We start from the raw sequence: 21,401 nt of genomic DNA, 5'->3' as shown, positions 1-21,401 counted from the left end.
CGAACAGAGATGAAACAAGCTCAGTCACAGCTTGTCAGCATGAGTGGAAACAACTCCATTTCACAGTTTGTCTTTAGACCAACATGAGAACTGTTGCTGTGATGACAGAATGTATAGTCAGTGTTGTAACCACATTGACGCAGAGCTCATCTGTGCACGCACAGCAGCTAGCAGGTGTCATATAGTGCATAGCGCACCCATAGTGTCTGAGACATTGCAGAAACAAGTTCAGAATGCAACATGACCATCACAAAATACATTGTATTTAAAAAATTTTTTTTAACACTGCCATCACTGGTGATGTCAACTCATTTGTGTGAGAAACTGAGGAAGTCAGGGTTAATTGCCAAGGTATGATCTACCACCTGAAACACCATGATTAGATGGTAGAAAAGAAAAGCAACCAATAATTCTGTTTGATTTCACATCATGGACACCATGGGCATCACTAGAACTGGGCATTGGGGGGCTTTTTTATTATTATTATTATTATTTTTATTTTTATTTAAATTTTTTAATTCCCCCGGCCCCCAGATCTATTCATGTGTCATTCATGCTTTAAAGCCCTCAAACATTTCATGATATATAGTTGATCAGAAATGCAACAATTTGTAACTATAGAGCATATATATATAGAAGGAAGAGACATCACTCTCATCACATTGTTCAAATTTTGCATTTGGGGCTAGAATTTGGGGACAGTTGTATTGAAGTGAATGGGGCAGGCATGGAATATGTCCCACTATCAACCATCATACTGTATCTGTGTTGTTTCACCTTTCATTGAAAAATGCTTCCACAGATTGCAAAATCAAACACTGTGATGTGAGTGATGTAAATGGCCTGCATTTATATAGCGCTTTTATCCAAAGCGCTTTACAATCAGTAGATAGTCTACATTCACCCATTCATACACCAATGGCGGCAGGCTGCCACACAGGGTGCCTACACACCATCGGGAGCAAGGAGGGTTAAGTGTCTTGCCCAAGGACACAGCGACAGCAGCTGGGAGGGAGCGGGGATCGAACCACCAACCCTTGCGTCATTGGCCGACCCGCTCTACCTCCTGAGCTAAAGCCGCCCCTTGATGTATTTTCCTTCTTTATAGGTTCCTTGTCTGTTTGTCAATCAAGGCTAATGGTGAAGTTGAACAATACATGAATTTGATGGGGACTGCCTGGAGCCCTCTCAAGGACCCCTGGTGGTCCCCAGACCCCACTTTGAGAACCACTGATGTAGTTTTTCAGTATTCATCTAGAATCTCAAATTGCTGGAAGATTGTGCAATTGCCTGTTGGGAGGGCGGGGGGGGGGGGGGGGGGGGTCCCCCCTGGACTAAGCCCCCAATGTCTTCAGACACTAGAAACGCCCCTGATGGACACAATATGGATACACGAACAGACAACAAAATAATTAAACCTTTGGCTGAAACTTATCTGACAACTGGAAGTATTTTAATTGTGTCATTATTGGAATGTTCTGAACATTGACGAGCCAAAGCAAACAGCCAAAGTGACTGAGGTGATTTGAACTGCAGCCTGACTCAGGATTACATCTGTATCATCAGTAATGATGCTGTGATACAGTTTCAGTGAAGAGTTTGTGTCAGTGAGCCAGCAGGCTGAAGGCTCATTAAAACTGTACCTGCGGTTGATCATATTTGCATAGATAGCGCTCTCTGCTGGATCAGCATGCTGCCCTGTTGAGGATGATCATATTATTAAGAATCAAGTTTTTTTTAGGTACATTTATGCATTGCTGGCTGTTCTGTATTATAATGTTTATAATTTGTGTACTCACTATTCTTGTGAACATTTTTGAGCTCAATAAAGGAAAAGGTGATGTCCCCGGTTCCACCTGCAGCTCTGCCTGAAATATAGATTTTCACTGGAATTTAAATCAGTCAGTTACTCACCTTAATTTCTGTGATTCTACCATTTCCAACTGCTGCATGGTAACAATAAAGTAAATACTCTACCATTGTCAGTGTCTTCAGGGGCGTTGATAATTTCACAGACATCAGCATCACCTACAGGTCAGTACAAATAAAAGGAAAAGCCAAATAAATCACTCTTATCCCATGATACCAACTTGCACCTCATCTCTTCTAACATACGTCTTGTTCAAATGCAGTATGTTCAGTGGGAGATCATTTGAGAGACAGTTGTAAGCAAAGCTATACCATTTTGATTAGAGCCTCGGCTTGTTTTGTAGATGTTAGTATCACATTTTGGCTAATCAGATCAATCAGCTTTCTATTGAGTAGAAAGTGCTCGTTATAAATGTTAGTGTAGTATTAAGTTGTGAAGAGCAGTCATGATGGTTTGAAGGCTGACCATGTTGAAGAGCACCGTATGCATTCTCTTGATCATCTCTCTGGTCTGTAGTGGAGCTCTGGTTGGTGCTCTGAGACTGGATGGGCCTAATAAATGTAGTAAATGTGGTAAATAACATGGACGTTACCACTGTTATGGTTAAGATGAGAGGATTGGTGCTGTACTTACCTGCCAAAACATGGATCTGTGAAAAACACGTGTTGTTATATAGTGTTGCTTTACAAACTGTTCCTCTGCTATTCAGTGTCGTGACATAAGGGAGAGTTGCTCAGTGACTTTGAATAATCAGAGTGTATCCCTCTAATATATGCAGGAAAAAGTCTCACCCTTGTACTTTCTGTAGAGCCAGAGTAGGATCAGTAAAATGGCAATAACCAGTCCAATGATCAACCATGTCTTTGGCCACAGCTGTGCCGTTTTACGTGCAATCGGGCTGAAACCTTCAGGGTGTGTAAAGGGCACCCGTGCAGGTGACCTGACAAAGCCATATTTTTTAATTAGGGCAGAAATGAATGGACCTAAGGCTGATTGCCCTAGGGCTGAGGCTATAGTCCAATGATGATGTCATCAGTAATGATGTCATCAGTGATTATGTCATCAGTGATGTCATCAGTGTGAGGCTATATACGTGATGGGGGAGTATAAGTAGGTAGAATTGGGAGGAACCAGACAGAGACAATGGCTTATTGTTATTTTTTCTTCTTGCTTAAACCAAATGTTTTATGGTCGGTTCCAGCCTTAAAACTTGTTATATAGCGCGCAAGATGCCTCTCGCATCCAACTGGTCATTGTAATCAGTGTCAGGAAAAGGAGACAATGGGGCATGTAGTGATTTCATGCAGGAGCTCTGAAGAGGAGAGAAGCCCCCTATAGCATTATGCATTAGCAGTATGACCCCTAGCAGGATCTTTTAATGCACTTGCTCTGTCATTAATGTTTACTGTATGACATACTGTCTGTCTGCACTTTACTGTTGTTTTTACTGACTTTTATTTTTTATATATTTTTTATATATGTAGCCTATAGTTACTGTACATTGCCCTGTGGATGCGCGGTTGTTGTTATTGTGGTTGTTTCTGTTTGTCTGTTATGATCACACGCCAAGACAAATTCCAATCAATTTGTAATTTATATGGCAATAAACTATTGAATCTAGAAGGGCTATGATGACTGGACTGCATGGCTGGATGAGTGGAGGGCAGGGTGAAAGATATAAATCCCTGGGGCTCTCTATAGTCCACTATTTCTGCAATAGGGAACCGTTTCTAACTTTGACTAAACATTTACCACAGATAGTATTTTTTTTTTAGATAATTGTTTTATTAATTGTTTAGTGCGATAGCCTACATAAAGACAGGACCACAAAGCACAAAAACATCCATTACACATAAATAGGCCTACATAAACACTCAAATCCCCCCTCCAACACAGATAGCAATTAACAGATGTGATTCTGAATCAATACCAGAAATGATATGGACAAATAGGACACAGCTGATCTTTATATTGGTTTTTAGTGCTTTAGTGTCATGGAATCTAAAACAGGAATTTCAATTTTACATAAAAATATTAATATAAGATACAAGAAGCACTAAAATAGACACAGACTAGAGCTACTTTACGTCAACAGCTACAGAGAATACATTTGCCCTTATGTTGCATTCCATGGAAGGTTACTGTAACAATTTCATTACACACATTTCATGACTTTTCCTGAACTTTAAAGGATTTGACTAATTCCATGACTTTTCCAGGTCTGTAAAACAAGATTTTGAAATCCCATGACTTTTCCAGGTTTTCCATGGAACCCTGAATTAAATGTTTAATCTCTTGTGTGGATTTTCATGTGTGTCTTCAAGTTTCCTTTACGAGCAAAACCTTTACCACAGACTGGGCAATTAAATAGTTTATCTCCTGTGTGGACTAACATGTGTGTCTTCAAGGTTCCTTTTTCACCAAAACATTCACAGACTGAGCAATTTAAATGCGTATCTCCTGTGTGGACTAACATGTGTGTCTTCAAATGTGCTTCATTAGCAAATATTTTAGCGCAAACTGAGCAGCTGAAGCGTTTCTTCCCAAGAACTTCATAGTTTTTCTGTGAACCACCTGACTGAGGTTCACTAGTTTCCATCCATTCGTCATCATTGTCTTCAGTCTCAGAATTGTCTGAAGTCTTGTCATCACTTTGGTTGTGAATTACTAATACTAGCTGGATATAAGTATAAGATATAAGTCCCTGGCTGGTTCTTCTGATACTCCACAGTCCTCTTCATCAGCTTCTGTTTTCATCTGTTCAGTTGAGCAGCTGGCTGGAGGCTCTGCCTCTCTGTTCTCATCAGTTTGGCTTTGATTAAGTTGTGAGGGCTGAGGTTTCTCTTCCTCATATTCACTCTTCACAGTAACAGGAATGAATTGGAACGTGGTGATATGGGCCTCCTCCAGCCGTTGAAGCTGCTCTCCCTCCTGACTGGTCCAGAGATCCTCCTGTTCCTCTTTAATAATGTATGGGGGCTCTGGGTCCTCCTGAAGCTGCTCTACCTCCTGACTGATCCAGAGTTCCTCCTGTTCCTCTTTAATAATGTGTGGGGGCTCTGGGTCCTCCTGAAGCTGCGCTCTTCTGACTGATCCAGAGATCCTCCTGTTCCTCTTTAATAATGTGTGGGGGCTCTGGGTCCTCCTGAAGCTGCTCTACCTCCTGTTCCTCTTTAATAATGTGTGGGGGCTCTGGGTCCTCCTGAAGCTGCTCTACCTCCTGTTCCTCTTTAATAATGTGTGGGGGCTCTGGGTCCTCCTGAAGCTGCTCTCCCTCCTGACTGATCCAGAGTTCCTCTTGTTCCTTTTTAATGTGTGGGGTTTCTGGGTCCATCCAGAGTTCCTCTTTAATGTGTGGGGGCTCTGGCTCTTTGTTTATTCCCTTATTGTTTCCTTATTGCTTATTTCCTTTTGACCATTTTGTATTTCTTGTAGCGGGCTGGCATACAAGCAACTTAGTCATCTCACTATTTATCTTTTGTTTCCAATATGTTCCTAAAGCAGAAATCAATCAGTTGTAAGCATGAGGAGAACAGATAGTACCACATTTCTGTAAACTGGTTATACATAATAAGTTTTCCATCCTCAAACTTACTTTACTTTACTTTATTTTATTGCATTTAGCAGACGCTTTTATCCAAAGCGACGTACAGAACATGAGTATAAGAACATAGAATAAAAGAACATAGTCAATATAAAAGTGCATATAACACAAAACACGGTAGTGCAAACTGTATTACAATTCAACTATCAAGCTGCACATTCAGCAAAATCCAAGCAATAACAATGTCTAAAATGTTTGCATGAATATACATGCGGGGAGGCCTGCCAGAAGGGCGTTACAGTAGTCGATACGGGAAAGTACCAGCGCCTGAACCAGAAGTTGACAGGTGTGAACGGACACAATATCATTTACAAAACAAACACCATGATCATATAAATGCTTCCAAAATATTGGTTTTCCATCTATTCATATGTTTAAGTTTAAACTTATTATCTGTTGTAGGATTTCATCATGACTTTACAGAGGATGAAACTGAAAACACAGCCAGCACTGAATTGCCTATTTTGATATTTTGTTTTAAAGGGACATTTTAAATTGAAACAAGACATTAATTTTTGATACAAATGTCTACATTGATATTGAATGTATTTTCATGAGTAAAAGACTGAGAATGGTTTATTGCATGGTAATGAAAAGTGACAAGTTAGTTATGTAGGTTCTGTACTGTTATACAACATTTGTTACATTTGAACATTTGAACTTTGAACTACAGGGATTTATCCCCACACACCCTCTTGGCCACCACTAGGCCACAGGGGCAACATGGACCTGGCAGGCAATATGGCAATAGCATCTGGCATATAGATCATTCTCCTATCTGTGTGCAGCAGCGGATGGGAGGAGGCGGGGGCTGTATAGGCCACCCAATCAGAAGGTATAATGATACTGGTATTTTCTGTGCTATTTTTCCAATTGGCTGAACAAAAAACTTTTTTTTCTTCCTTCCTTCCCTTCCTTTTGATTGGGTGGGCAAGACGCATGTCTCGCTGAGTTCACTTCTAGTTGAGAGTTGATTTGACTTAAGTTAATGCCAGTGCTTTGCGTTCCCTGTTCTTTGCTCTGGGTGGTGGCAGAAGACTTATGCCTGATGAGCTTGCAGAAGGCTTTCCTGAAGGTCGGTGATCTTGCTGTGAAGAAGATGAATATCTGAAAACCCTGGAGAGTGAGCGGGAAGAAATTGGTTAGACCCACTCTTATTTTATTATTGCTGTCATTCAGGGGTTCCCAAACTTTTCAGACCATACCACTATGCTAACCTGACACTGCTGCCAGAAGGGGGCGGTATGTACCAAACCAAATTTCCCAGGGACCACTTCCCTTTTTCTACCATGAAATAAAATTAGCTGATGTTAACCATACAATAGCATCAAAAAGGCTAACACACACACACACACACACACACACACACACACACACACACACACACACACACACACACACACACACACACACACACACACACACACACACACACACACACACACACACACACACACACACACAGGCCTGCCAACATTAGGCTGTGAAAAAGATGACAATAGAAAACTCACCGGTCGCGAGCACACTCAAAATGGATTAAAAACTCACTGGGTGGGGAAAGCAAAGAGTTCAGTGAATAGAGAAAAATCCAGCACTCCAAATGTCCTTTCACAGGTGCCTGACTCAGCACAACGCTGAGGAAGGCCTGAGGAAGGCCTGAGGAAGGCCTGAGGGAGGCCTGAGGAAGGCCTGAGGAAGGCCTGAGGAAGGCCTGAGGAAGGCCTTTGGCTGAAACGTTCGTTGCTGCTGCCCGGTTTGAGGAACTATTAAAACCTGTGAAAGGACATTTGGAGTGCTGGCTTTTTCTCTATTCTGTGAAAAAGAGGACCCCTTTGAAAATGTGTTTTTTTCTGACCTCGCCAAAATGTAGCCTAACTTGTTGCCACCTTCCTAGCATGACATGGTTGGCACCAAGTGATACCTTAGGTCTTCATACCAGAAACTTCACTCTGGCTTTAAAACTGAGCACGTTACAGCCATAGATTTTTTTTTCAAAATTGTGATATTTCCAGAATATCGCAAGGCCATTTAGCATTTTATAAGTAATCAATAAAATCTTAAAATCAATTCTAAAACTAACCAGAAGCCAATGCGAGGTAAGTAACCTTGTACCACAAAGTGGCTGTGTTCTTGTAACCTACCTGTGTGGTGGTACAGAGGCAGAAGACGATGCTTAAGATGAGATGGGCCACTCCCTGCTCGTGGCTGCTGGTACTGAGCACCATGTAGCCCAGTATCCAGGAAAGGCCCAGTATCACAGCCACTGAAAAACTAGTGAGGAACTTCTTCCCCAAAGACGTCCGCTTTGTACTGCACAACAGAAAGAGTATAGGTGATTGGACGTTATTCTCTGGAGTAAAACATTGCAGATAAATACATGTAAAGGTTGATACTGTATGATGGCTATTAACAATAATACTGAATGAAAAATACTAAAACTATGACTACATGACTAGCGACAGTTACTTACTGTGGCCTTCCTTTTTCATGTTCAATGTGTGACACATTAATATAACTTCAATCATGAGAGACTCGTAATATAATTTTAACAAACTTTATTGAATCAGAATAGACAGTTGAGTATGGCGTATGTACTGTACTCCATGATGTGACGCTCCTCATGCTTATGATGGATGATGCTGACACAAGGTGAGTGATGACTGCACAAGTGTGATTTAAGCTGTGGTGATGGGGGCTTTATATAGTACCAGGAGAAGGGCATTTATGATGTCATAACTGAGGTCATTTGGGCAACTGACGTCACACTGCAAAGGTGACGTCATAGAGAAGGTGACGTCGGAGATGGTGACGTCATTTAGTGACGTCATTTGGGCTGAGGGGTATGACAGCATGGGGTGCTTCATTAATGCCTTATTTGGTCTTCCATGATTGAAATTCAGTCTAAGACTACACTTCAATCATGAGAGACTCGTAATATAATTTTAACAAACTTTATTGAATCAGAATAGACAGTTGAGTATGGTGTATGACTCCATGATGTGACGCTCCTCTTGCTTATGGGAGATATGGGTATGTATGAGATAGGACATCCCCAAAGGAATTTAAAGTTATTTCAGGAACTGGGAGAGTGAAAACGGGGGACATGGAGCTCGCCTGGGGTATGCTTTAGTCAGGTCATGGGCTGACAGGGGGAGAATTTATGCATGTCGGGAGATGAGGGGCTGACCGTTTTTTTTTAAGGCAAAGCGGGGATGCAAGGGAGTGGATGTGGATAGCCCGGGCATGGGCGCATTGAAGAGAAAAGGAGAGTTTGATCACCACCAACGAAGTGCTTGTTGCCTCTTTAGTCATGGAAGGAGGGATCTTTGGGCTGATAATATGGCGTCTTGCTCTGGTCGAATGTACGATGCAGAGGCTGATGAGGACCAGCGCCCCAGTTGTTGAAGGGAGGCGGAGGACACCCCCTGCATGGCTGCTGATGTGGCTGCTCCGATCCTGAAGGAGTGACTGGAATAGTTCTCTGCAGGGATGTTGCATTTCTGGAGTGTGGTCTTGAAGTGAAGGATGAACCAGGATCTCGTCATGTGATGATGGGGAGAGATGAGGAAAAGGGGGGCCAAGGGACTAGTTGGGGGCCTGATTCTAATGTATTGAATCATGGCCGAGAAGGGGCAGAACGGAGATTGGATGCGAGCAATGATTATAGAGCAAGCTCCGCCTACTTTGGTATGTTTCAGGGAGATGCTATAGTGGTCGGGGTGGAATTTTAAATCGGAGAGAGTTATGTCACGTGAGGGTTGAAACGTGGCGGGGGATGTAAACTCGCTGATTCTGAGGAACCCATAAAAGAGATACCCTGTTGCTCCTTCAGTTCTGTGTTGTTGTGGCGAGGTTTGGATTGACTAGACACGAGCTTGATCCTATTTTGAGAACCAGACCCGTCACAGTAGCAATAAGTGCACAAGAGTGTGTAAGATCAGTCAATTTAAAAATGGTTGTACAAAAGTTGCAGTTAAACTTTAAGCTCCAACATTACCTGTTTAGGTTGGGATTTGTTCTGCATGTCTTTATTGCAAAGAAACACAAGAGTACAGCATTGTAGATGAGGACCAGGCCAACTGGAAGGACGAACCCCCAAAACATTGGTTTCCTAAAGTCAAACCGCCCGTCGCTGTCCAGAGCTGCAAGCCAGCAACTTGAGGGTACAGAAATAAAATAGTAACAGTACTGTACAATTAGTACAAGTTCTATGATTCTGAGTGAGCGACACCAAAATCTGACGTTTACAGCTGATGTTTTAAATCCTGAAACATCTATAATAAAGGCAAATATTTGCACTTTTAGCACTTTTAAGGCCCTTTTTGGCAATGCTTGATGTGTCCAAAGGTAAGAAGCTGTTTGTTAGAACAGAAGAGACGAGTGCAGAGAGACAATAAAAGACTGTCATTGACTCACAATTCCTCTCGTCTGTATCCCAAAGGCGCGTCGACACTGTAGGTAGCTCCTAGTGTGATCGCCACGATGAGGGCTGGTACTCCTAAAATAACACAGCAAGGAAATCAAACAAGTTACATGTGGCTTGAATTAAATATATATATAAAAAAAACAATTCTTATATTCTCTAAATAAAATAAGCAACTTGAAGTTGGAGCATGTTTCACACACGTGAACACCAAAGTGTGTGAAGCTTCAACAAGCTACTTTTTAAATAAACAACCTATAAAGTATCAGTTTGTTTTCATGCGTGTTACATTGTACTACTGTATGCTCTGTATTCTGTCAAGGGAAGGAAGAAACCAATAAATGGCCCCATGAGGCTTGCTCACCTTCACAGTATTCACTTTTCAATGCAGGTTTTATATACAGTATAACAGTTACTTGAAACAAGGGGAATTGCCAACATTCTTGTTTCAGTTTCAGTTTATTTGCACACTAGTTGATATGACAAAACAATACAATGTAATTAATTGTGCTGAAGAAGAAAGAGTTATAGTTTATAGTTATAGTTTTTATGCCTCTGCCGGCGATAGCCAGGCCGGAGGCATTATGGTTTTGGGTTGTCCGAAACCATAAAAGTTGTCTGAAACCATAAAAGTCTGATGTTCGTTATCGCGATATCTCAGGAACACCTTGATGGAATTTCTTCAAATTTGCCTCAAACTTCCACTTCTACTCAAGGATGAACTGATTAGATTTTGGTGGTCAAAGGTCAAAGTTCAAGGTCACTGTGACCTCACGACCTCTAATTTTATGCTCATTAACGCGATATATCTCAAGGTCACTTCAAAGTCACTCTGACCTCACAAATATGCATTTTCTTGCTCGTTAACGCGATATCTCAGGAACGCCTTGATGGGATTTCGGCTCATTTGGCTCAAAAGTCCACTTGGACTCGAGGATGAACTGATTACATTTTGGTGGTCAAAGGTCAAGGTCACTGTGACCTCACGAACGTCATTTTCAAGCTCGGTAATGCCATATCTCAGTAACGCCTTGACGGAATTTCTGCACAAGTCTGGACAGACGGATGTCGTTCTAGTTTGAAAACGGAAAAATGATCTGCAATTGTGGCTCCTGAGGTTGAGGAATAAACTACCGGTACTTGATTGTATCTAGCTACAACAATCAGTATTTTTTTATGCATTAATGCATCTCTGTTGAGAATGCAAAAATGAAAAGCATTCATTTCTTTTCTTTTTTTCTTATTAACATTTTTTTATTTTGAATAAAAGCTTTCATTTCACACAGAAACACATTATTGTCAAAAGAAAAACACACCAATTGATTGTTTTTTCTGTTTTCTTAAACTTCAATCCTTTCAAATATTTGAATGTTGAATCTCTTACCCCATCCAATCGTAATGCTGAGGGGGGTGAAGGCAGGTGGAAGACCCGGGCTTATTTTGTGGATGAGAAACACCAACTGTGTGCCGAACACAGCGTTCCACACAAAGGTCGCCAGCAGGAAGAAGTGGAGAAGAGCCGTCACTGCCGTGCAGGGTCCCTCATCTGGCTCAACATGGACGTCTGAATCAGGGACGGTGGTTTGGGTGTTGGTGGCTTCCACCTGGGCGCTGCTGGCTTCATTGGGGTTGTTGACTCCAGAGAGGAAGATGATGCTGAAGGCCAGCAGACTGATGCAGATACTCACCAGCATCATTGTGGTGTTCCGGGCCTGCCGGCTCTGCGGAGCTTTTCCTTGAAACCTGAAGAAGTTGACAAGCAATCCTTAAAGGCTATTTCTGTTTACTTTGAACCTGGCTCTTATTTAGCTATCTTTTAGCATCATAAAGATTGTCTTTATGATGTCTTGAACATTTTGTAACTTGCTTCACTGTAGTGAGCTTTACGTAGCTCCATTTTGTCAGGAACGCTGCTGTCTACTACACACCCAAAATTGCAAAAAAGGGGTCACGGTGGCACATTCTCACGACAGATAGCCTATAACTTCAATAAATACCATCATTCCATAGGAATTCAGAAAACACAATTTAAACACACAGAATGACACATGTCAGAGGGAGGGAAGGAGACTGGTGAAGGTATGAAGTGCGAACACACACACTCTCCACGGCATAGAGACGTCATTACACACACGTTTTATCTGTTGTTTACATCAAGATTATGCCGCTCAGATATGGCTCATAAATAGACCAGCATAATATTATGTTTTATAATAAACATTGAAAATAATCACAGTCACACAATTATTCTACCCTTCTAGAGCAAGGCATTACAATAAAATATAACTTCATTTTTGGCTATGGCCACTAGGGGGTTCTGTGCACCCCCTGAACCAACCATAGGAACCAACGCAAACTTCAAGGCCCTTTGTGTGTGGAGTTTGCATGCTCTCCCCATGCTCTCCTGGGGTTTCCGCCATAACATCAACATGAACCCCCCCAATAAAAACATGCAGAGTTTGGCATAACACTGGTTGGTTCGTAAAATCACACGGGAACCATGTCGTAAGATGATTTCTGCCTTCTGCTCTGGTTTCTACACTTGTTTGAGAAATGAGGGCCATGTTGTGCAGATCCAGCGTTGTGCAACACCAGGCAGGCAGTGACACAATCTAATCACATTTGTGCATGTAGAGGAAAAGAAGGTGTGTCCTGTCTTACCTTTCCGTAATGCGGTGAATGATTGTTATTGTCAAGCCAATGATAGAGAAAGATAGTCCAATGATGGAGATATAGCTCAGGGCTTCTGCATATTTGTCATTCTCCCTGAATATCTGTTGGAGAAACAAACCCAGAGGACAGAATCAAACAGTGATTTCTGTACACATTAATGTTACTTTTGAATTTGTCAAAATCCCATTTTTCATCGCAAGTTAAAATTCAGGTCAGGCAGGCAGGCAGACAGTCAGTCAGTCAGTCAGTCAGGCAGACAGTCAGGTAATGCTTAGTCCACATCTTCTGCTGTCCTGCAAACCTTAATGGTAACGGCTTCCGATAAGGAAGCGATCGGGGAGATGGAGGGCTGGAGATGAGAGGGTCACTAATACGGCAGGACCGAGACGATCTCCTCCACCAGAAGAACGGAGGATGAGAGGAGAGAAGAATGATTGTGGTCATGGATGAGTGGAGGAAGAAGGAGAAAAAGTCCCAGGTTCCAGATTCCAAAGAGTCACCATTTGAAAGGTGTTTGAGAAGAGAGGGCGAGAGGCGAAATGTTTGAGGAAGGGATGAAGACTGGAATCTCGTTGAGGTGGGACTTTACTTTGGGGGGTGCAGTGAACCTCCATTTCCCTGACCGCTTCCTTATTGGGAGCGGTGCTTGTAAGATGTGCAGGGCAGACATGTCCGCACCTCGACACTGCACCATCGACAACTTGCCGACATTTTTAATAGTTCAAATTTGGCTGGGTGGTTAATAACACGTTTATTTTTGTTTCAGACAGACTTCACTTTTTTTCCCCGTTACCAGCATTCCAGTATCAAAACAAAATCATATTTCTCAGTTTATGGTTGTCCTATCTGTAACGCTTTTTTTTTTAAGAAAAAAGAAAACAAAAACAAAAACATTTTAACCTCATTTTGAAAGACATTGCCACAATAGAGCCACAGCACTTTACCATGAGTGCAGCGAAGTTAGTGGTGTGGTTACAGAAACATCGTGGAACTCCACCCACTGCGTTGCCCTTGGTGCAGCCATGAGTGCTCCAGTCACCCAGGCTGTAGTCCCAGAACACACAGGCGTAGTCATACAGCTTTGCATTGGTGATGATCTAAAACATCAACAACAACAATAAATAAATGTTGTCGAGTTCTGCAACATAAAAGGAACAAAGCAAACCTATTAACAAGCATCACCTTGAATGTGCGGGGGGAAAAATGTTTTGAGATTCATGTGGCAGCAAACGTGCAAGATCAAGTCAAGGATACCATGGCTCAGACATTTGAGATGAAACTCACTGATACAACTTTCAATGAAAACTTCATGGTACTAGTAAACTCCACGCTGTCTTTGCCACTATCAAATTGTTTGCCTCCATAAGATCCCACCATCCCTCTTCAAATTTGTGTAACGCTAATAACGTACAGTACAGGTATTTCACATTTATGAATGTGAAAACACTACTGTGATGGTAACTGCCCATACATCACGCTAAACCTGACGGCAAGTTATATGAACGAGCAGTGTACAGACCAGGTCAAGGCCGTAAAAGTTGGTAAGGCTCAGATGATGTAATCATAAAATATACAAATTGTCATGATGTAAATGTGCTGACGGCTTAGTTATCTTACTGTGGGTGTGAACAGCATTTCCACATGTTGTGGCACCACAGCACGGTCGTGACCTTTGACACTGGCCGACAGGACCCTGATGGAGGTGGACTTCTGTTTCCTGTAGAGCCGGGACCTGAAGAAACCATCGTTCTGGTAGAGAACAAAACCCACGGAGATGTTTGATGGCTTTCGCTGTCCAGCCACAGCATCTTCAGATGCAAGAAATCAGACAGAGAGAAAGAAATGTAAATGATTATTAGTACAGTAGTATTTGTAGTAGTAAGTAATAGTAGTGATAGTTGATGTTGTAGCTGTAGTGGTGGTGGTTGTCATAATATTGCAAGCAGATTCCTGAGCTGCATTTGGTGTCATTCTGAATGATGTTTGAAGGTTTTCAAAACAAAACAATTACCAAATGGTGGACACCATTATTTTTTTTTACTCATTGAGTGCCAAGGACGAGTATGTTCGTCAATTCGTTTAGTAACGTAGAGTGCCAAGGACGAGTATGTTCGTCAATTCGTTTAGTAACGTAGAGTGCCAAGGACGAGTATGTTCGTCAATTCGTTTAGTAACGTAGAGTGCCAAGGACGAGTATGTTCGTCAATTGCGTTTTTTGACGGTGGGACGTGGATCAAAGCCAGATCCATCTCCTGTGAAAGTATGGTGGATGTTGAATGTGTAAAAGCTATTTTAGGGACCCATTAGGTGGCGACAGTGCTCTCCAGATTAGAGAAAGGCGAGGAAAAAAGAGAGAAGAAGTAATGGGGAAACGGAAATCGCATCGATATGCATGAAGCATAACGTTAGCTGTGCCTGTGAACAGCAGTCAATCTGCTGCCACAATTGAGCCCCTCCGTCTCCGCTGCATGCGATAGCCCCTCCATATGATTTAGTTGCCGACACCACACAACTTTCTGAAAAGTTACATTATTCTCAGCTGGGAGCCGGCGACAGGCTGTGAAAAAGCAGGATGCAGCGCACTTTTCAGTGCAGAGCAAACGCAGAGCAAATGCAGCAGAGCCCCAGAGACACTCCCACGGAGGAGGAGGAGGAGGGGGGTGGGGCACGCAGGGCACTACAGCATACAACCATTGACAGTAAACACAGACCCAGACAGCAGCAGGCTCGATGCACAGAGACAGGCAAACAAGCTAGAATATCTGATGCCCACCAGCAGTAAATCAAGACCAGCAAGAAGATGTAGGGTCTGCGCACGCAGGGGCCAGCGCTGCTGGTTGCAGCTAAAAAATATTATTTGGCCAAACAAAATTCCTTTGTTTTCACTGTTTTATTGAAGGAAATTATTTTTGAGGTGTCATTACATCAGAAAATATTAGCTTCAGGGTCAATGATGTGCTTGAAATGCTTCATTTCACAAAAGGCTGAATATCTCAGATTCTAAATTGAAACGTGTGTTTTTGCTCAAATCCACCTATCTTCTCCGGCTGATAACTAAAGAACGGAAAATGATATCAATAAACTCTTTTTTGCAGATGATAGAAGAGAGTCTCCTGGTTCTTTGTGCGTGTTCGGTGTTTACATAGTAATATCACACAATATTCTGTGGGCCTCGAGAAATCACTGAAAACGCTCTGAAACTCTGGCACTGGGAGCGTCCGTTCTCCAAAAGTGGCTGGCACTCAATGATTTAATGTGGAAGTTATGCTAGAGCCCAAATTGTTCATGATCAGATACAGTACACATGTGTACAAAGTTTCACAACACTTTGACTGAAGGTTCATTCACACCGACCTATTAAAGTTTTTCGCTGGCATCGAGTTTACATACAAAGTCAATGCAAACGAGCGATTGAGCGTATATTCCCCCGGGAGAAAAATCGATGGGCGTCCGAGCGACAGAGACAGAGCGAAAATTTGCTCGTCGCCCGAGATGAAATATCCCAACTCGAGCGAAATTTCACTGCCAACAGTCGCTTGCTGCTTAACGCTGATTGGCTGTCTTAACCCAACAGTCGCTTGCTGCTTAACGCTGATTGGCTGCCGTAACCCCGGAGTATTTATTCATTCTTGCATCTGGGGATTAAACGCAAACAACACCACTGTGGGTGTTGTTTGCGTTTTCATCCTGTCTAACGTTAGAGCTGTGTGCTGCTGGTTTCTGTCTAACGTTAGAGCTGTGTGCTGCTTGTTTCTGTCTAATGTTAGAGCTGTGTGCTGCTGGTTTCTGTCTAACATTAGAGCTGTGTGCTGCTGGTTTCTGTCTAACGTTAGAGCTGTGTGCTGCTTGTTTCTGTCTAACGTTAGAGCTGTGTGCTGCTGGTTTCTGTCTAACGTTAGAGCTGTGTGCTGCTGGTTTCTGTCTAACGTTAGAGCTGTGTGCTGCTGGTTTCTGTCTAACGTTAGAGCTGTGTGCTGCTGGTTTCTGTCTAACGTTAGAGCTGTGTGCTGCTGGTTTCTGTCTAACGTTAGAGCTGTGTGCTGCTGGTTTCTGTCTAACGTTAGAGCTGTGTGCTGCTGGTTTCTGTCTAACGTTAGAGCTGTGTGCTGCTGGTTTCTGTCTAACGTTAGAGCTGTGTGCTGCTGGTTTCTGTCTAACGTTAGAGCTGTGTGCTGCTGGTTTCTGTCTAACGTTAGAGCTGTGTGCTGCTTGTTTCTGTCTAACGTTAGAGCTGTATGCTGCTTGTTTCTTGACAGTGAAGATCTCTCTCGTTTCTCAAGCTCGCTGCAGCCCGCCCACATCTATCAGGCCGACACAGGTGCTGCCAATTGTGCACAAATAGTCTCTCCCTCTCTCCAAGCTCTGAGTATGAACACCTCGGCCCGAGGGCGGAGTGCGCTCCCGGTTTGTGGAGTGATTTAAACACAGCAACAGAGCGATTCCAAAGGGTTGAATCGAGCGACAGGGAGAAAAATAAATATCTCGGTGTGAACACAGCTTAAAGTCGAGCTGAACCCAAAAATGACTTTTCCTTTCTTTTAGTTCAAATACCTGGGTATGCAGTGCACCTATTTAATAATGTATGCAAAACAAATCACAAAAATTGAATTTCTTTAGTTTTTCACACTTTTTCACATCAAAAGTTCATTTTTCAGTAATCTACAGTTTGCTGACGTCACCTAGTACTATCAAATTTCTACCCCATTTCAACCAATCATATCACGACATGGCAGCTGTCAATCACATCTTCATTTCAGGATAATTTTCTCTTCCAAAATAAAGAGAAAATGGTGCCTAGTGCCTGTCATCTGGCAGAATTCCTATCCCATAAACTAACTACTAACTTGGCCAATTGTATGAAACATGAACAAAAAACAAAAACGGTAATGTCTAAGAATGCAAAGAAATGTAACTGGCTCATTAAAACGCACATTCCAGGGATATCGTATTTACAGCAGCGATAATGGCGCACGCATCCAAGAGCTTGGTTGTCAGGGGTCGCACCTCGGAGATTCCAGGCCGACGGGCTGCACTCTCCGCTCGGCAACACGAAGGCAGCTGGCTGCCTGCGGCTCGCTGAGCTCCACTCAGCCACTAACCTCGCGTCAGCAGGCTCTTCCCGAGGAGAGCGCCACAACACGCTGAATCCCACTCGATTTGGAGGCGGAACACGCCAGGATTGGCCAAAGCCCAATCCAGTCCCCAGAATTCTCAAATAAAATCATCGACATATTACTATGACCCGCCTCTCAACCTGTGATCTCAGACAAGTTATGTTTTCAGTCTGAAACGGACTGCGACGCACACGACGAACGGGTTCAGTTCGACTTTAATTTGACGGCAGACCTCAGCCATAGTCTTTGGGACCTCATGGGCCAATCAATCATTATGTTTTCTTTTTGTTTCCCTGTGACAATTGACCTGAACTATCTATGCCAAGATGGACAAACGGTTGTCTATGTTTTATTTATGTTCTGTCGTTGCCTTGGTGATGGTTCTGTTCCAGTGTTACACAGCTGAACATCTGCCATAGATTGAAGATATCGAAAACATCTTTAAACCTGCCAAACTTGGGCTGTTGAAAGATGTAATTTCCTCGAATGGGCTTGAGTTGCATGAGGTCGCCTCATTGCTACATGATGCACGTGGTCCTGAACTGAATGTACCCTTGTTAAAGTCTGAAGTGTATTTTTTGCAGTGGGAGGATGGTTTGTGCAATGTGGATGAGAAAGTTGTGAAAATAGAGGGAAAACTCACCAGGGGGGAATCGTATGTATACCAGGATGTCGGCTACGGACCCAGTTTCCACCACAATTTCTGAAGTATTGGTGTTGAGCTGAATTCGGTCTGCCACAAAACTGCCAGTAGTTCCTAAACAGTGGGAATCAGAATTAGTATTATTATTACCATAACCTTTATTTATATTACATTACTAGGGGTGACCCCGAATAGTCGATGATTCAACACTTTATTCTAAGGAGCCTGATTCGACGGCCAATCTCATAGTCGAATCGTGTGGTTATGAAACCCGGAGCATTCCATTCTGGCTATATGGGGGGCTGGTCTGGATGTTTGATTTTCCATAGAAGTCCTTGGTTTCTCCAAATAAATCATAATATATTTTGGAAGGTATTTATAAATATCTGTCTATTAATACCATAAAACATAAATCAGCCGGGGGTTAGTCTGACAATTTTAAGCACACACAGGATAGTTAAATGGCCTTTAAGGATAGTTCGTTAGTTAGGTTAAGTTAGTTAAGTTCATACAAGTGCCTGGGCGGCGAGTGGGTGGCGATATTTGACAACTTAGCAGGACCCCAGTCAAACTTTATTTCACGTTAGTTTTCATTGTGAATTAGAAAATGGCCGGGGGGCCACTCTGCACCCTATCGCGGGCCGCATCTGGCCCCCGGGCTGCAAGTTGATTATTACTGCATTACATCATTTAGCTGACGCTTTTGTCCAAAGCACTTACAATAGTACATTTTGTCAACAGTACAGTAGTTAAACTAACTGCATCACAGGCTTCTTCACCTAAGACTTTCACAAGGAATAAGTAACATTTGTTGATTTTGAAGTGTAAGAAGATAGGTTAGTTCGGGAAACGTTACTTCAAGAAGGGTCCAGGTGTAAGGGGCGTAGTGGAGGGTCAATGCAAGAAAACACGGTTTACCCACCTCTTTGAAATGAGGCAAAGACTTTACTCACCTACAGCATTTTGAGATCAACTGTATCAATCAATGAGGGGAAACAAGGTGGGTAAACTACTCACCTTGGATAGTTTCCCCTCCTGTATTTACCACTACTCCCCTGGGTGTAACACCTAACCCCACATATTTATAAACAGGGAAATTGATGGAGCATGCACGTTCTTTTCCATTTTGAGAGACTTAAGTGTGATGTGATTGGCTGCTATAGGACAGTTAGCTCACCTTTGAACGAAGTGAACTGGACTCCCTGTATGTTTTCAGCAGGGATTTGGGCCGACTGGATGACCAGGTTGGGCTGGACCACCTGAGACTGAGATGTGTTCAGATCCACACTTTGCTTCACAGAGAGCTGCTCCAGCGTCACTGTGAGCCTGGGTGGGAATAGTGGACACATGCATAAGACACATAATACAGGCGCACACAGACATGGCGTGGTCTTTATCATAAAATTACAACATGTAATGTTTGAATTATTGCCTACTAAATGTCTGCACAGGCCTGAAATTTAAAGTGGTGTTGAACTTTGGCCTATCTTATATAGTGACAAGTCATGGGTGGAGCGCCAATGACCTGCCATTCAGATTGACGCTGCTCTGAGCAGCTTTTAGCATAAGGTGAGAACCCTCGTTATCACTCGTAAAACCTGGGTTGTTGCACAACCCTAACGTTTTATCTAGTGGGCAACCCCACCCCCTTTCCTCTGATGACGCAGAATTGAATTGAAAAGCTGTAGTTCCTCGAATGGCCACTAGGAATCAGGGGCAGTAGGCATTCCCCCCATGTTAAAATGCCTGACTTTGTAAAAGGATTAAACATCTTTCCAGTGAGGGGCAAAACATGGTTTTGTTCTATATAGCTAATTTCACCTTTTCTTAACATCTTTAGGGGGGTCATTCTTTATATAACTCGCCCGTTTGGAGTAAAATAGATGATAGAAAAGGGGGTGATTGACAGATCGCCTGTCCAGTGACAGCAGGCGGAGCTGCGGCTCTGGGGAAACTCTCATCTCACATGAGGTGCGGAAGGACTCAACCCATTCCCTCCCACTCTGCTGATGAAAAATCAAGATGGTGACGGCCAACGTTTGAACTCCGCCAGGGAGAAGAAATTTTATGGGATAACTGCATCCATATTATTTATCTCTATGGTTTTATCACGGATAAAGATTTGCAAACCAAGATACTACCAAAGTTCAACATCATTTTAAACCCTAGCCTAGCTCAACTCGTACCTGTGATTTTCAAGCACAGGCGGTACACTGGAATCCAGCAACTGGCTGACTGTAGCTATTGCTGCCACCCTAACTCTCTGTAACACAACCATTAGCATAGGAGGATAGATCAGAACAGATAGAAAGAACTGTAGTCTCATAAAAATACAGTTGAAGAGTTCATTTCCAAACCAATATCAGCTTAAAAAACTATCAATTGATCAAGTCGGCATCTCTGAAATTGAGAATTCAGGCTGTAAAAGTGTTATTTAGGAAGCTTGGTCTTGTAACACAAGTCAAATCCAAATTGCGCAATAGATGCAGGCAAAGTGAAATAAATCTGTTTCCCCAGCAGATGGTGTTACATGATATGTTGCAATAGCGCCACCATCGGGTCGACATTGCATGGGGGCTCTGGCCTTACCTGAGTAGTGGGGGGCCATAGGAACCCACCTGCCGAATGTGGTTCCTCTGGGGCTCATGGTTTCTGAGGTACACATACTTTTAGTGGAGAAAAATAATCCTAACAAATACAATAGGGTTCCATCACCATGGTAGCCTGGGAACCTGACGAATCTGCAAGCTCAATCTTTATTTGCTCTGGCAGATGGATTTGCATTTGCGAATTGGTCTGGCGATGTCAGGCTAGCAGTAGGAGTTTTCAGGCTAGGAGTTAGCCGCTCTTGAACCCCTAATAATGTGCAGGTGTCTGCCCCTTGTTTGATGCAGTGGTGGAAGAGGTGTTTCATACCTGTGTGGCGTTAGGAGACAGGAGGAGTGTGTTGGCGATCTCGACTGCAGCGATGACGTCTTCTGCCATCAGTTTATCAGGTCTGGAGGTCAGGATTTGAGTGCTGGCCGCTAACATCTCAAAATCAGCTGGGCTGGTAAGCTGAGAGATGAACGATA

General features: G+C 42.9%; 1 protein-coding gene across 1 annotated transcript in view; it reads right to left on the bottom strand.

The window, feature by feature from the left end:
- Positions 1-5,546: 5,546 nt before the first annotated feature.
- The window catches only part of LOC310793494 (adhesion G-protein coupled receptor G7-like), a gene marked incomplete at its 5' end in the record, with an annotated part of 29,181 nt that continues 13,326 nt past the window's right edge, over positions 5,547-21,401 (bottom strand). Inside the window, 12 exons of the mRNA XM_083655296.1 lie at positions 5,547-6,590; positions 7,616-7,784; positions 9,472-9,630; positions 9,891-9,972; positions 11,282-11,640; positions 12,559-12,671; positions 13,515-13,667; positions 14,188-14,378; positions 18,328-18,441; positions 19,505-19,653; positions 20,514-20,590; positions 21,244-21,384. Of these exons, the coding sequence (XP_083511422.1) occupies positions 6,336-6,590; positions 7,616-7,784; positions 9,472-9,630; positions 9,891-9,972; positions 11,282-11,640; positions 12,559-12,671; positions 13,515-13,667; positions 14,188-14,378; positions 18,328-18,441; positions 19,505-19,653; positions 20,514-20,590; positions 21,244-21,384 (1,962 nt within the window). The 3' untranslated portion in view covers positions 5,547-6,335. The remainder of the gene's footprint in view (positions 6,591-7,615; positions 7,785-9,471; positions 9,631-9,890; positions 9,973-11,281; positions 11,641-12,558; positions 12,672-13,514; positions 13,668-14,187; positions 14,379-18,327; positions 18,442-19,504; positions 19,654-20,513; positions 20,591-21,243; positions 21,385-21,401) is intronic.

Source organism: Poromitra crassiceps (genome assembly GCF_964638095.1).
Source record: "Poromitra crassiceps genome assembly, chromosome: 19".
NCBI lineage: Eukaryota > Metazoa > Chordata > Actinopteri > Beryciformes > Melamphaidae > Poromitra > Poromitra crassiceps.
This window is presented reverse-complemented; position numbering and strand designations above follow the sequence as displayed.